The sequence below is a fragment of the Heliangelus exortis genome, chromosome 2 (assembly GCF_036169615.1).
Source record: "Heliangelus exortis chromosome 2, bHelExo1.hap1, whole genome shotgun sequence".
NCBI classification, from domain to species: domain Eukaryota; kingdom Metazoa; phylum Chordata; class Aves; order Apodiformes; family Trochilidae; genus Heliangelus; species Heliangelus exortis.
Window position 1 is genome coordinate 3310213 of NC_092423.1, and position 16770 is coordinate 3326982.

The following is a 16770-nucleotide window of genomic DNA, read 5'->3' on the forward strand; positions in this document are numbered from 1 at the left end:
TGCTTGCCACGTGTCATTTTTCATGTCCTCTGTCCGTTTTGTCACCTTCAGCCCTGCCTGCACTTTTCAAAGAAGAACTGAAGGACCTGCAAGCCATGGAAAGCCAAGCAGCCACTCTGCGCTGCCAGCTCACCAAGGCTGCAGCTGTCTCGTGGAAGAAAGGGAACCAAATACTCAGGGCGAGTGAAAAATACATCATGAGGCAGGATAATGCCCTTGCTGAGCTGGAAATTCGTGGTCTAGAGCTGCAGGATGCAGGAGATTACACCTGTGTGTGTGGAGACCAGCACACCACAGCTTCTCTGACAGTGAATGGTAAATTCATCTTGCAGATGATTGCTCATTTTCTTTTTTTTGCTTCTCTGAAACATCTCATTGCTGCACAAAGTGTTCACCTCTCAGCTTTAGGTTTTTTTCCCTAGGAATTAATTTGTGGTCAGGAATGGAGAACGTCTTGTTCCCATGTTTAATTTTGGCCTGATGTTTCTAAAAAGGGAGATGAGGATAGGGCTGTTCTTCCATGCAGACAAACTGCTCTCTGCAGGGCATAGTGCCTCAGATCTGCTCCTGTGAGACCAGACATCCTCTCCCCTATCCCCTTGGGATAAATCCTTTAAACTGCTTCTTGAATCCATCCAGCCTGTTGTACTTCAACCTGTTTGCTCAGCATTTCTTTTCCTACTGTTCCTGGCTGGGTTTAGTTTTCCAGATCATTGTAGTGACAGCCCCAACCTCATCAAATGAAGCCCCTGGCTTGGTCAGGTTTGAACTTTGAGGATTCATGATGCTGATGGCAAATGCAGAGTTCTTAGGTTAAATACACTACCTATTGACTTTCCATTCCCAGCCCTGCCAGTGATTTTCAAGGAAGAGCTGAAGAATGAAGAGGTCCAAGAAGGAGCATCAGTTTCTCTCCATTGTGAATTAAGCAAAGAAGCTCCAGTGCAGTGGAAAAAAGGGTCCAAAGTGCTCAGAGAAGGTGAAAAATATCAAATGAGACAGACTGGCACCACTGCAGAGCTTCTTATTCATGGCCTAGAAGTAAAAGATGCTGGAGATTACACCTGTGTGTGTGGTGACAAGAAGACAACAGCAAATTTAACAGTTCATGGTAAAAAGACATTATTAAATTTATTAAATAGCTCTATAGATAGACATCAGTCTGAAATTCAGCTGTCTCTGCCCTGGCTCAGTAACTTGACATTGTTTTTCCCCTTTTTCTTTATTCTTACTGAGAAAGAAGAAACACAGGGCAGATTTTGGGGCCATTATTTATCTGTCCCTCTTTAAAAGGAGAAAATGAGATGTGTCTTTCAGTCCAAATCACCTCTTTTTACATTTTTTAGCTCTTTTCCCTCTTCAGCCCCATGGTTCACTGCAGCCATCCACAGTTTTCCCCCCAAAACACACAAATAGGATCTGTCAGATCCTCTGCTCCCCAAGCACTACCCAAAGGAGGCTGGGACAGCAGAAGGAGGAGATGTTGCTGTGCTGGCCACAGCTGCCCCTGGAGGTACCAGATTCTTTCAGCAAGCCATGCAGAAAGAGGTCAGAGTTACCATTTTAGAGTAGGATCCTTATTGAAGGATCTACACCTTGATATGTGGGGGTCAGGACAGGTATTAAAGCAAAAAGAACCCCAGCAACATGGGTTATCACCAGTTATACTCTTTATCATAACAGCACCTGAGACAGCAATCCAGAAATAAATCCTTGTATTACATTATTGACCTCTTTCCCAGGTGCTCTGCTCTCCCATCATCAATGAGTAATTTTTTTTTTTTTAATGGAGTAACAGTCCTTGGCTCTGAGCAACTTGGTCAAAGAGACCTAGTTTTGTCCCCCTTATTTCTTCTCAAAAATTTCTGACCCTCCTCTCAGGCTTTCCTGAGATATGGACAAATTTATGGAGAAAGGTTAATAATTAGTTTTATTGAAGGTTATTTTCTGTTGGTTGCTCTTGCCTTTGGGTTTGGATTTCCAAAATAGGAAATGAGGAGAAACTGAAATTCTTATTACATGTGATCACTTCTCTTCAAACTTCTGTTTCAAACTTCGCTTTAAACTTCTCTTTAAAACTAGAAATAGCTTTATTTCAAAATCTGTCTGACTTCATGGAGGTGGGGCAAAACCAAACCAAACCAACAATACCAGCCTCCAAAAAAATCATAGCTGTGTAGGTAAAATAGCACTGTATCCAGCAGTGTTGGTTTGGAGCTCTGTTGACCCATGATCTAAATTTTCCTGTATTGTTCTTTCACTGGGAAAGCCAACAGACACCTAGGGAACTGATCCCTTCTGGTAAGTGAAACCCCATCCCTCTTGAAGAAGGATGATCAGAGCTTTTGAACTTGGTTGTAATTAAGCATGTTTCTAATGGGCTGGAAAATAATAGATCCCAAGCCTGAAAATGAAATTAGGACTTGAATTCTGGTTTTCTGATGACCATCTGTCCATGTTGCATCCTTCAGCTCTGCCACCACTCTTTAAGGAAGAGCTGAAGAACAAGGAAACAGAAGAAGGTGGAGATGTCACCCTGCACTGTGAGCTCACCCAGGCTGCTCAGGTGGAGTGGTGGAAGGACCAGAGGATGCTCAGAATGAATGAAAAATACACAATGAGGCAGGAAGGGCCCAAGGCAGAGCTGGTGATTCATGAAGTGGCTGAGGAGGATGCAGGAGACTACACCTGTGTGTGTGGAGAGCATCAGACTACAGCTGTCTTAAGAGTACAGGGTAAAAACTACTTTGGCCTCCTATTTCCTAATAACTGGAGAAATTTTTCCTTTGCTCTAAGGTGTTCACTTTTCCCTGGCTGTTTGTTCAACTTTATTAACAGAACTTCCATTCACTTGAAAGCACTCCCTGGTTTTGATGACTTGCAGGCTGAGTTTTTTTTCCTTTCCCTTTCCTTAAACATAAACCTGCTCTCCTTTCATCTTTCCCCTCTTGGCATTCCTTTCCTAACACATAACCCCCATTCTATTTCCTTTTCTGAATTTATTTCCCAAAACACAAACCTGTTCATTCTTTGCCATTTCTTTCTAGCATCCTCAATACCTCCCATTTTATTGTCCACAGGGTACAAAAAGCAGCATCCAGAACAAGACTATAGTAATTCTAATTTCTTTTCTCCTGAGTTATATTTTTCTTGGTTTTTGTGCCCATAACCCCTGTCCTAATCAACAAAGATAGATATTCATGGGAAGACAGATTTTCTAAGCAGGAAAGAATAAATTCTTTCTGCAACCTCCTTCTGCTCTTATTTTGTGGCAAGAAGCAGTCACTGTGCAAACAAAACTTGGGGTTTCAGCTCAGCACTGCTGGAGATGGGAAATGTGCCAAATCCAGGAGGCTAAACCTGGTTTCTAGTCTGGATTTAGCTGCAACCTGAGCTTTGCTGCCCTACCATGCAGTGAAGACACTAAATTTGAGACCTAAGGTCTTGTAAACCAGGTAGAATATTCCATCATCCCACTTAGTTAATAGAGGGACATGCATTAAGGTCAACCAAGCTTCTTTCAAGGACACAACTTGAAATGGTTGCTAGTGGAGAAAGTCTGAGACAAGAAGACATGGAGGGAATCAGCATCTGGGGAGTTTTCTTTGGGGTCAAGAAGAATCTGGGAGCCCTGGCTGCATCTTTCCAAAGGTATCTCAAGGAAGGAATAATGATGAGGAGTAAGGAGCTGTGCCGTCAGTCAGAGCTCAGAAGGGGTGGGCTGGAAGTAGGAAAAGACTACAAAAGCCTGAAGTTTGTAGAAGACACCAACTTCTGTGTAAACTGAGGAGCTCAGAGATTATAGTCTCACTTTTAGGTGGAAGCTTGCAGGAAGCAGATGTAAATCTCTTGAGGAGAGTTTTTGTTTGTAGGAAGCCAGCATAAAGCCAAAAGGATTTGGGGATTTACTCCCACTGGGATGTTTTCATTTCTCTTTCCTCTCTGCTTCTGATGCTCCCCTTCCCATAACCTCCTCACAACTTTCCTCTGTCACTTCCTACTCTCCCCCATCCCTGGAGATATCCTCAGCTGGTAACACATTTTACCTGCATCCTTCAGCTCTGCCTCCGTTTTTCCAAGAGGAGATGAGCAGCAAGGAAGAGGCAGAAGGTGGAATGGCCACGTTGCACTGTGAGCTCAGCAAAGCACCTGCTCACGTTCAGTGGAAGAAGGGCCACCAAGTCCTCACCCCAGGCAACAAGTACAGCATGAGGCAGGAAGGTTGTGCTGTGGAGCTGGTGGTTCATGATTTAGACTTGAATGATGCTGGAGATTATACCTGTGTGTGTGGAGAGAAAAGCACCACAGCTTCCTTAACAGTGCATGGTAAAGTATTCCTTGGGACTGAAGTCTTCCCAACCCTAGACCTGCCTGAGTCTTCGTTCCTATTCCCATTATCCCCTTTGTTTTCCTGTGCTTTTGTGTTCCTTTGGACTTTGTTTATGTGCTTCCTTCTCTTTGAATTGGGAAAAAAAGTTGCCTGTTGGTTTTTAACCTCCTCAGCTGTGTTGCTCCTTCTCCCTCTCCTTGCCTTAATGCAAAATCCAGGGAAGCTGGGGGAGATTTTCCCATCTTGTCCCACTAACGGGGATCAGGAATCATCAGCACACCATGCATCCTCCCATCTAGCTGATTTTAAGGAATATTCACTCTCTCTATGGTAATTCTTTTGCTCTTCAGCACTGCCTCCAGAATTCAAAAAAGACCTGCAGGACCTAGAAGCTGTAGAAAATGGGACAGCTGCTCTGCACTGTGAGCTGAGCAAACCTGCTGTGGTGGAGTGGAAGAAAGGGCAGGAGGTGCTCCAAGCCAGCAGGAAATATAAAATGAGCCAAGATGGTGCTGTTGCAAAACTGATAATCCATGAGCTGGATGTGGAGGACACTGGAGATTATTCCTGTGTGTGTGGAGATCAGCAGACCACTGCCACTTTGACAGTCAATGGTAAAAAAAAAAAAAAAATTAAAAATAGAAAAAAGAAGGGAAAAGGTTGCAATATATTTTGAAAGAAAAAGCTCTATGTTGGTTTTACTTATGGAGAAGTCTTGGCTGGGTTCCTAAGGATGGAGCATGGAATAACATGGAGCTTGGTCTATACAGTGACCAGGTAGAAAATGGGATTTGCAGCACAAAATTAAATGTATTTTGTCTCTGTGGTACTGTCAGGATAACTGGGATCTCTCCTACCCTATGGAGGTGTCTGAACTCTTACAACTCCCTGCTGACTTTTCAGTGATCAGGGCAATGGCTGACAAGATCCTGGCTGCTTTTATAGAAGGAAAAATACTCTGCAGTTTAAGATCATAGATTAGATTAAAATTCCATACACTTCAAGGCAAAGGTACCTTCTTGAGATGAACTTCTTGTCATTCTGCAAATATTCCTATAACTTCTTCAGGGAAATAACCTTGTACCTTGAGTATAGAGTGTTCAGGTTACAAGACATCTGCCAAAAAAGCTCTTTTGGTGTTTTCAATTTCTACTTTCCCTTTCCCAAACCTCAACGGTGCTATGTTGCAAATTATATTTCTATTTTATAGCCCTGCCAGCACTCTTTAAACAAGAGCTTCAGGACACTGAGGCAGAAGAAGGTGGCACAGCAACACTGAGATGTCAGCTTACCAAACCCAAGGCTCTGGTAGAGTGGAGGAAAGGAGATACCACCCTCTACCCTGGTCTGAAATATGAGATGAACCAGCAGGGCTCCACTGCTGAATTGGTGATTTATGACTTAGAGATGGACGATTCAGGAAAATACACCTGTGACTCTGGACATCAGCAAACAACAGCAGTGGTCACCGTCCATGGTAGGCAGAGTCTTGACCCTTGGCTCTGTAGAGAGCATCTTCCAGTGTTCCCTGAAGCCATTTATTTGTTTTGCTGCTGGTCCATGCCAGCAGACAAGCTCCACTTGAGCATGACACCTGGTAAAGTTTAAAGAGATTCTGCTTGCAGTATCTGGAGTGATCAATCAGCATCAAAGCAATTAAATGTTGCCATGATGGCAAAACAAGATGAACCCTCCTGCCCTCTGAGTGCAGGGAGTGTGGGAATGGATAACAGAAAGTAAACCAAGCAGGCTGCTGGTTATTTTGGGTTGCTGATTGCTTCAGGAGGCATATCAGGGGTTTGTAACATCTGCTTGGGATGATAAGAGATGCAGCAATTTCTGGATAGAGGATTTTTATGAAGTGTAAAAGTGCTGCATTATTACTTGAGGCTTTGAGCCCTAAGTGTAACCCCTGAGTGCATCTCTGTCCCTTCTACCCTCCTGAGCAAGATCTTGTCAGGAATCTGCATTTCCTCTCCCATTTATCACTTTATCATCATCTCTCTGTTGCTCTGTCTCATGTTTTGAATGTCGAATTGGTCTTTAAAACGTTGATAGAAGCTTGACTTGAAGGGGAAAAAACCCTCTTGGCTTAATATTGTGTAAGGAACAAGGGTCTGTGTCCCAGTGGTCTTTGACTAAAGCACCCCCAATTATTGTGGAGACATTTCTGTACATGACTGACTCCTTCAGGCCATGAACCAGGCCACTCTTTGGTCCATTCTCTAAGACCATTTCTCACCATCTGTTCATGTAACAGCTCAAGAAATTTTCTATCAAGACAGAGAGCTGCAGCCCAAGGCTTGTGGAATCAGCAGAATAGCCCATTTCTGAAGAATGGTGGTAGGATGGGGTCCTTGCTGGACTAAACCACTCTGAAAAACCTTTCCTTCTCCAATTTTGTAGCACTGCCTGTCACTTTTAAGCAACCCCTTCAAAATAAGGAGTCAGAGGAAGGAAGCACAGCCACACTCCTCTGTGAGCTGTCAAAACCCAATGCTGCAGTAGAATGGAAGAAAGGAGGAGTGGAGCTGCAGCCCAGCCAGAAGTATGAAATGAGGCAGAGAGAATGCTGGGTAGAGCTTTTAATACATAATCTGAAATTAGAAGATACAGGAGAATACAGCTGTGATACTGGGGATGAGGAAAGCAAGGCATCTTTAAATGTGAAAGGTAGGTGGTGTGAGCTGACTCCTAAAGCTCTATATTCCCTCCAGGATGCAAAGAAATAGACTGAATACAAATATCTTGAAGAATATGATTTTTCCCCCTAAAAGTGTTTTCTTTTTCCTCTGATCTCCTGGGATATTTATTATTTTTTAAAATGAGAATGGGAGAGGATGATACTTTGCCACAGTATCCAGTGCCACATCATAGCCTTGGGTTCTAAGAAGAAATATTTTCTCGCTTTATGTCTGGGAGAAGTTAAAGAAAGAGCAATGCTTTAGCATAACATCTGGACACTTCCCATGATATGTGGTTTAAATATTTTTTAAAATATTTTCTTCCAAATCTTGGAAGAACACTGACAGTGACCTTCCTGATCCATCTGTCTGTGGCATTTTCAACCTCTTCACTCTTGAGATCTTTGTTGGATCAACTGAAGGATAAATTCATTCAGAGAATCCAACCCTGGGAAGGATCTAAGTCAAGGCTCAAAGGAAATTCATATTGTAGGTGCTGTCTGTTTCTGAAGCAGCAAATTCTCCTGGTAGCTGAAGGCAAATTAAGAAAGATGGATCCTACCTAGGACTATAGCACTTGGAAAGCACAGCATCTTGTTCCTCAAAGTGCCAGTGTTCACCAGAACATGACTCAAACTTCAATAAAAGCTCCTGTTCCTTCTTTTTTTTCCCCTTTAGCTCTGCCAATTCTTTTCAAAAAGGAGCTGAAGGACAAGGAGGCAGAGGAAGGAGCAGCAGTGAAGTTCCAGTGTGAGCTGACAAAGGAGAATGCAACAGTGGAGTGGAGGAAAGGCACCATGGAGCTCTTCCCCTGTGCCAAATATGAAATTAAATTGAGTGGTCACACAGCTGAGCTCGTGATTCATAACATAGAACCAGAAGATGCTTCTGATTACACTTGTGACACAGGAGACCAGCAGAGCACAGCAGTCCTCAGAGTGAATGGTCAGCATTGTGTCCCAATGGAACAGAGGATAGAAGGGATTTGTCAAATTATGTGCATGAAATATTTTTTTTATTCCTTGGTGGGTGAATGGACCCCAAAAGTTAAGATGAAGAGGAAAACAGGTGCCCAGGCATAAATGAGAATACAGAAAAGTGGATTTGTAGGATGGATTTGTAGAATGGTTATTTAAACCTGGAAAGCACAATGTACAGTGTGTTGACCCTGGTGTGATAAAAGAAAGAAAATCTGCATCATGAGGGTCTGAAAGTTCTAATAGATCTTTGCATTCTTTGCTAGTTCAGCTGAACCAATCACTAAACATAAGCAATTTACAGAAGTGTTTTTAAAATCTACTATTTCAAATTTTTGTAATGCCCTCCCATGAAGATCCTAAAATGCTGAGTTTAGACAGGAATGATGTTTGTGGTTAATCACCAGCCACGAAATGCTTGTGGTCATCTCAAACTGGCCCAGGTTGCCCAGGGAAGTTGGGTTTTCCCCTCCCTGGAAGTGTTCCAGGCCAGGTTGGATGGGGCTTGGAGCAACCTGGGCTGGTGGGAGGTGTCCCTGCCCATGCAGGGGGTTGGAATGAGATGATCTTTAAGGTCCCTTCCAACCCAAACTCTTTTATGATTCTAAACTGTTGTCTGCAACTTGTGGCTTTGATCTTAACTACATCTTTTGGCTGAACTTGATCCAAGAGGCAACCACTGGGTCAACCACAAGTGAGAGAGCCCCGTGCTTCCTTTGTGGATATCACAGTAGGGTTTAGAAAGAAAAAGCACAAGCACTGAGATATCCAACAAGGATGGTTATTTTCTTCTTGTCTTCATCAGTGACAAGCTGTTGTCTGAGCTGTGCCATGCCTCACTTGAATAAATGTAATCCAGTCTAGAAGGACTTACAGTGAGTAGATAGGCTAGGAAATACTTGGAAAGATAACAGAGAAAGCAGAGATGTGTTTAAAGCTTTACATCATATACAGTGTTGGGAGTTGTGTGTATTTCTCTTAAAATGAGCAGATTTATGATTTGATCAGGTTTTGCTTAACCAAAATCTTTATGCCTGTTGCAGTTTTCACTGTCCAGAGCAGATGTATAAAAGATATTTCTTGGATGCCCTGGAATTTATGAGAAACAAACATATTGGAGAAACTTTCTGACCCTCTCCTTGTCTGGATATAAAGAATATTGGTCTGTTTGCAGAGAGAAAAAAAAAAAAAGGGTTGTTATTATCATTTAACCACTCAATGCAATTTTTTTTCTGTATGATCAGACCCCAGGTGCCTTGTGGTGAGTTTTTTAGACCTGGCAGATCTAAACTAATGAATTGGGCATTAATGGATGAATTTTTCACTTTGCAGTCACCAAACCCCAGCTGAAGCAGCAGCTGAAGAATGAAGAAGTGGAGGTGGGAGGAACAGCCAAGCTGCGCTGTGAGATTTCCATCAGCAAAGCAGAAGTGGAGTGGAGGAAAGATGGGGCTGTCCTGCACCCCAGCTCCAAATATGAAATGTGGCAGGAGGGAACCTTCCGTGAGCTGAGGGTTCACTGTTTGGAGCCTGGAGATGCTGGAGTGTATTCCTGCAAGGCTGGAGATGAGATGAGCTCTGCAAAACTGACTGTGAAAGGCAAGATCTGGTCCCTGGGAAAAGGGGATTTTTGCTTTAGGGTGCTAAGATTGTGCAAGATAATTGTGATTACTGCCATAAATAATTCAGCTAAACCTCTGTGAGAAACAGAGAGCACAGGGAGGGTATTATAAAATATCTTGTGGCACAATCAAGGTGCCAAATCAAAGGTTTGATTCTGTGCACTTGGTGGACAGAAGACAAGGCAGCTGTAATTTTTGACTCATGGCTTGAAATATTTGCTTGACATCACCAAGCAGATGGTTCATCCCCAGCTTCCACTCACGTGGCAGATGCATTTGGCCTTAATGTCCTTACAGACAGAGTTTGCATTCAGGTGGGACCACTGGTGTGGAAAAATCCCCACTGGCATCCCTACAGGCCACTGAATTTTTACAGACACTGGGCACATGATGCCCAGTTGCACGTTTTTTCGTGCAAAAACCTTGGTTGTGTGGATCAGAACCACGTTTGCTCAGGTGAAGGCTGCTTTACTTCCCCTTCAGTGTTTCCCCAGCAGATGTGGGGGATGGAGAGCCTGTTGCAGGCTCTTGGTATGATCTTTGCACAGATCTGCAGGTCCTAGAAGCAGAATTTGAGCAAACTGAAGTGCAAACACCCCATGTTTGGGCTGATGCAGTGATTCCTGCTGAGAACACAAAGCCAACCAGATCCTCACCCAGTTTAGAGCAGCAGCACAGAGTATATTCAATTCAGTTTGCAAAAAGCCAGTAGAGGGGTCAGGTTTACCTGTTATTCTGTGAAGTATAACCAAATCCTGGCTTTTTTTTGCACCTGGCATTCGTGCTGTACTCACCCAATTAGAGTGTCAAACACTGGACTTGAGAGAGAGGTTGGTGCTGGTCTCTTCTCACAAATAAATAGGGATAGAGCAAGAGGGAATGGATTCAAGCTGCAGCAGGGTACATTTAGACTGGACATTAGGAAAAAAATTTTCGTAGAAAGAGTGGCCAGACACTGGAATAAGCTGCCCAGGGAGGTGGTGGAGTCACCATCCCTGGATGTGTTTAAGGGTAATTTAGATGTGATGTTGGAGGATATGGTTTAAGGGAGAACTTAGCAGAGTAGGGGTGATAGTTGGACTCAGTGATCCCACGGGTCTTTTCCTGCCTGAAAAACTCTATGATTCAATTAAAAACATCAATATACAAAGTGTCTCTGAGAAAGGGCCAGCAATAAAGCCACCAGCTGAAAGATCTCAGCCACATTACCAAGTGATGGTGATTCTGCCCCTGTGCTCAGCCCTGGTGAGGCCTCACCTCGAGTACTGTGTTCAGTTCTGGGCCCCTCAGTTCAAGAAGGATATTGAGGTCCTGGAACAGGTCCAAAGGAGGCAACCAGGCTGGTGAAGGGACTCGAACACAGATCCTATGAGGAGAGGCTGAGGGAGCTGGGGGTGTTGAGGCTGGAGAAGAGGAGGCTCAGGGGAGACCTCATCACTCTCTACAACTCCCTGAAAGGAGGTTGGAGCCAGGGGGGGGTTGGGCTCTTTTCCCAGGCAACTCTCAGTAAGACAAGAGGGCATGGTCTTAAATTGTGCTGGGGGAAGTTCAGATTGGATATTCGAAAGAATTTTTTCACGGAAAGGGTGATCAGACATTGGAACGGGCTGCCTGGGGAGGTAGTGGACTCTTCGTCCCTGGAGACATTTAAAAAGAGCCTGGATGTGGCACTCAGTGCCATGGTCTAGTGACTGTGGCGGTAGTTAATCAAGGGTTGGACTTGATGATCTCTGAGGTCCCTTCCAACCCAGCCTATTCTATGATTCTATGATACTCTGAAAAGAGTGAAGCAGCAGAGTTTGAACACATGATTTGTGCTGTCTCCATCCTTGGAGATAAAAAAACTCCAGTGGGCAACCTGCTGTAAGCTGGCCTTGATTTGAGCTGTAGCTGGACCAGATGACCTGATCTGTTAGAGCAGCATAGAGGAAAGGGACCTGGGAGGTCCTGGGGGACAGAAGGATGACCATGAGCCAGCAATGTGCCTGGTGGCCAAGAAAGCCAATGGCACCTGGGGTGTATTAGAAACTGTGTGGTTGATAGGCTGAGAGAGGTTCTCCCCCCCCTCTGCTCTGCCCTGGTGAGGCCACATTTGGAATATTGTGTCCAGTTCTGGGCCCTTCAGTTCCAGAAGGACAGGGAACTGCTGGAGAGAGTCCAGCACAGAGCCATGAAGATGATAGAGTGGAACATCTCCCTTATGAGGAAAGGCTGGAGAATGGAGCCAGGCTCTTCTCAGTGATGACCGATGATGGGACAAGGGGTAATAGGTGCAAACTGGAGCATAGGAGGTTTCCTGTAAACATAAGAAAAAAAATCTTTCACCATGAGGGTGACAGAGCACTGGCACAGGCTGCCCAGTGAAGTTGTGGAATCTTCTCTTGTCAGGGTTTAACACTGGCCCAGCAATTAAACCCAATACCAGATGCTGCCTATTAATCCCCTCCCTGATAAAGAAAGGAGAGAGAATAAGGGAGAGAGACTGATGGGTTGGAAACTAAACTGCACAGCTTTAATGAAACAGGAATGAGAAATAGGAAAAAATACTAAATCTATACAAATCTACAGGAAAATTGATCCCAGGTTCCTCCCCCCTTTCCCCCAGTAACTCTCAGGTCACCCCCGAGGCTGCAGGGCAGCCCTGGGAAAGTCCAGGCTGGAATCCTGGGGTCAGCAGCAGTTGGGAGCTGGAGGCAGGAACACACAGATTCAGGCTGGGATGGATCAGGAGCACAGGCAGAGGAAGGGATGGAATCCTCCCAGGATGCTGAAGCAAACAGGGACAGGGGAAGAAGGGGAAGCAGGAAGGGCTTTGACCCTGGTGATCCCTCAAATTTATCCTGAGTATGAGGTGCATGGGATGGAATCCTCTGTTTGGTCAATTCTGGCATCTATCTTGTCTGTTCCTTCTCAAAGGAGGGGTTCAGGTGGGTCCTTTTTACTCTTTCTGGAGGGCAAAATGTTCCTCAGAGCTGAGCAGTGTCCCTGGTTCTGCAGCCCATTCCCAGCTGTAACTCTAAACACCCAGAGTTATCAGTCCCAGAGCAGCCACTGACTGAGAAACTTGCTGTTCATTTCAGCAAGTGCAGCTCCTTACAAGAGACTGAGCTGAAAGCAAAAGTACCAGACAGAAAATCACCTTTATCCTGGCCCAAACCAGGACATCCCTGGAGACATTCAAACCCCATCTGGATGTGTCCCCATGTGACCTACACTGGGTGATCCTGCCCTGGCAGGGGGGTTGCACTCGATGCTCTCTTGAAGTCTCATCCAACCCCAAACATTCTGCAATTCCATCACCTCCAGAAGTGCACTCCAACCCATGTCATCCAACAAATCTGTGATTTGATTCTTGTTTTCCCTTTCATGGCCTGACTACTGGTGGTCTCTTTGCAGAGCCTGAGGTGACCATTGTGAGTGGCCTAAAGGACCTGGAGGTGTTTGAAGGGGACGACGTCACCTTTCGGTGCCAGGTTTCTCATGAGAATGCCAGGGATGTGGAATGGAAGCTGCAGGATGTGGCTCTGCAAAACAATGAGATGAATGAGATCGCAGTGGAGAAAGGGAAGATTCACACCCTGACATTAAGGAAGGTGACTGAGCAGGACATTGGCACCATCACTTTCCGAGTGGGACCCCACACGTCGACAGCAGAGCTCAGAGTAAAAGGTAAGGGCTGTCTGTCCTATCAATCATGTCCTGTCAATGATGCCCTGACAATCATGCCCTGACAATCATGTCCTGACAATCATGTCCTGTCAATCATGTCCTATCAATGATGCCCTGTCAATCATGTCCTATCAATCATGTCCTATCAATCATGTCCTATCAATCTTGTCCTATCAATCATGTCCTGTCAATCATGTCCTATCAATCTTGTCCTATCAATGATGTCCTGGGCACTCCATCCCAAGCCATTCATTCACTGCCTGAGCCATAGAATCATAGAATCATTTGGGTTTGAAGGGACCTTTAAAGGTCACCCAGTCCAAGCCCTGCAGTATCAGGGACACCCTCACCCAGATCAGGGTGCTCAGAGCCTCCTCAAGCCTCACCTTGAACATCTCCAGGGGTGAGGCCTCAACCACCTCCCTGGGCAACCTGTGCTATTTTTCCACTACTCTCGTAGTAAAGAATTTTTTCCTAACATCCAGTCTAAATCTGCTCTTCTCTAATTTCAAACCATTGCCCCTCATCCTCTCCTTCCAGGTCCTTGCAAACAGCCCATTTCCAGGCATCTTTTAGGCACCCTTCTTCTCACAGAATTATTGAGGATGGAAAGAACCTCTGGGATCATCAAGTCCATCCTCTGACCTAACCCCACCACATCAGACAGCCCATGGCACTGAGTGCCACATCCAACCTTTCCTTAAACACCTCCAGGGATGGAGAATCCACCCCCTTCCTTGGCACTCCATCCCAATCCCTGATCACCCTCTCCATGAAGAAGTGCTTCCTGATATCCAACCTAAACCTCCCCTGGGGCAGCTTCAGGCCATGTCCTCTTGCCCTATCATCAGTTGCCTGGGAAAAGAGCCCAACCCCCCCCTGGCTTCAACCTCCTTTCAGGGAGTTGTAGAGAGTGATGAGGTCTCCCCTGAGCCTCCTCTTCTCCAGACTGAACACCCCCAGCTCCCTCAGCCTCTCTCATAAAACTTTCCCCCTGATCCCTTCCCATCCTCATTGCTCTTCTCTGGACCTGCCCCAGCACCTTGAAGTGAGGAGCCCAGAACTGGACACAGGACTCCAGGTGAGGTCTCACCAGTGCAGGAGGGGAGAATTACATCCCTGGTCCTGCTGGTGACACTATAAGAAGGATTCAGGGGCTACAAGAAGGCTTCAGGGAGATTTTAGAGCACCTTCCAGTGCCTGGAAAAGCTCCAGGAAAGCTGGGGAGGGGGCTTCTTGCAAGGGCATGGAGTGATAGGACAAGAGTTTGAAGCTGCAGGAGGGGAGATTTAGATGAGATATTAAGAAGAAATTCTTTGGTGTGAGGATGCTGAGACACTGACCCGGGTTCCCAGAGAAACTGTGACTGCCCCTGAAAGTGTTCCAGGCCAGGTTGGATGGGGCTTGGAATAACCTGGTCTAGTGGGAGGTGTCCCTGCCCATGGCAGGGGGTTTGGAACCTTTACAGGTCCTTTACAGTCCCTTCCAACCAAACCAGTCTGGGATTGTGTGATTTGTGAGTAGTTTTAATCCCAGATTCCACAGGATGGAAGTATTTAATGCTCACCTGTTCTGCTGCAAGGGAAGAAGATGAAGGTGACATTAACACCTCGGCTGTGTTTGTAATTTCAGTGCCACCTCCAGTCTTTAAGGAGAAATTGAAGAGCACAGAGCTGCAGGAAGAAGACACAGCCACCTTCTGCTGTGAGGTCTCCCAGCCCAACGTGGCAGTGGAGTGGAAGAAGGGCACCCAGGTCATTTGCCCCAGCTCCAAGTATGAAATCCGGCAGGAGGGGACAATCCATACTCTGAAGATTTATCATCTAAAAGAAGAAGATTCTGGCAAATACACCTGTGATAATGGAAACGAAAAAACTACAGCCACTCTGACTGTTAAAGGTGGGTTGTTTTGCATTGGGGGTTTTTTGGGGAGATGAGAAAAATGTTCCACCTCCTCAGCTCAGTCCCTGTTAGAGGGTGGCATCTTCTCTCCTTGACTTTGCTTACATGAGGCAGCTGAGTCCTTTTGCTCTTAGAATTTTCATTAAGCCCTGTGGGGTCTTGAACAATGAACAGGGAAGGACCCAGCTGCTTCCACAATCTACACCCAAGGGCATCTTTCTGGTCACACAGAAAAACAAGGCTGAAACTCAAATGAGACTGAGACCATTTTAATTCTCAACCTGTTGTCCCACCTGGGCACATGATGCTCAAGAGTCAAAGAGTCCAAACTTACCAGGATGCTGAAGATTAAGGCACCCACATGCTTCTAGTGCCTTAGAAAGAGCTGCAGTGTGCCAATGTGTCCAATTTTTAAAAATCCACTGTGGTACAAATAAAATATTCATGTGGCTTGTTCTGAGACACAAGATCAGCTCAAATAAAGGAGGTTTTTGAGAAATCTCTTTTGAGCCATCCCTTGAGGGCTCTCCAATGAAAGGCACACTGATATCACACTGACTTCAGTATCCAGTGATACCAGAAGGTGTGTTCTGCAAGGAGAACATCTGATGGAGGCTGTCCATTTGGGTCTCTGTGTGGTTCCAACCACTCAAATAATACTGGAAAAATAATAATTAAAAAAAACATGGTCTCTATGGTCACTCTTCATGCTGAGCTCTCCAAACATGAAGCACCAGTGAAGTGGAATAAAGGGTAAGGTGGAATAAAGGGCTTGCTCCAAGCCAGCAGCAAGGATGAGATGCAGCAGATGGGCTCTGCTGTGGAGCTCTTCATCCACAGCCTTCAGCTGAGGGATGCTGGAGAGTAAATCTGTGATCTTGGCAATGAGAAACTTTGGCAACCTTGCTACTGAAAGGAGACAAAAAACATTCACTTCATCTTTTAGGGAGCTCTAAGGTAGTTCAGGTGTTCAGTGTGTAAGACCTGGGGACACTGAGGCAGAGACTTCTTCTGTAATGAGAATTTCTTTCTCAGTGATGATCCCCTGGGTCTTCACAAAGCTTATTTGTCAAGACATTATTTCTGTCTCCTACTTATTCCAAAACTCCACTTGGACCCATCAGTGTCTCTTACATATATATATTTATATTTATATATATAAAGCACCTATCACCATATTGATAAACATTCTTTGGAACCACTCTGACAGTGACCCATCAGTGACTCTGACTTTGGACCCATCAGTCTGCAGACATCCAGACTTCATCTCTCTTCCAGGTTGTCAGGGTTTAACACTGGCCCGGCAATTAAACTGAGTAACAGATGCTGCCTATTAATCTCTCTCTCCTCCCTGATAAAGAAAGGAGAGAGAATAAGGGAGAGAGACTGATGGGTTGGAAACTAAACTACACAGCTTGAATGAAACAGGAATGAGAAATAGGAAAAATTACCAAATCTATACAAATATACAGGGAAATTGATCCCACATTCCTTCCCCTTCCCCCCAATAACTCTCAGGTCATCCCCGAGGCTGCAGGGCAGCCCTGGGAAAGTCCAGGCTGGAATCCTGGGGTCAGCAGCAGTTG

At 45.2% G+C, this 16770-nt stretch overlaps 1 protein-coding gene across 2 annotated transcripts in view; it reads left to right on the forward strand.

Annotated features, from left to right (window-relative positions):
- Positions 1-16770, forward strand: part of OBSCN (obscurin, cytoskeletal calmodulin and titin-interacting RhoGEF) — a 223880-nt gene that overhangs the window by 95947 nt on the left and 111163 nt on the right. The window contains exons 46-56 of one of the 2 annotated variants that reach the window (XM_071734574.1): positions 52-315; positions 848-1111; positions 2472-2735; positions 4060-4326; positions 4681-4944; positions 5541-5807; positions 6737-7003; positions 7693-7959; positions 9324-9590; positions 13010-13282; positions 14915-15181. In XM_071734574.1, the coding sequence (XP_071590675.1) occupies positions 52-315; positions 848-1111; positions 2472-2735; positions 4060-4326; positions 4681-4944; positions 5541-5807; positions 6737-7003; positions 7693-7959; positions 9324-9590; positions 13010-13282; positions 14915-15181 (2931 nt within the window). The remainder of the gene's footprint in view (positions 1-51; positions 316-847; positions 1112-2471; positions 2736-4059; positions 4327-4680; positions 4945-5540; positions 5808-6736; positions 7004-7692; positions 7960-9323; positions 9591-13009; positions 13283-14914; positions 15182-16770) is intronic. The other variant, XM_071734575.1, reaches the window with a different exon arrangement.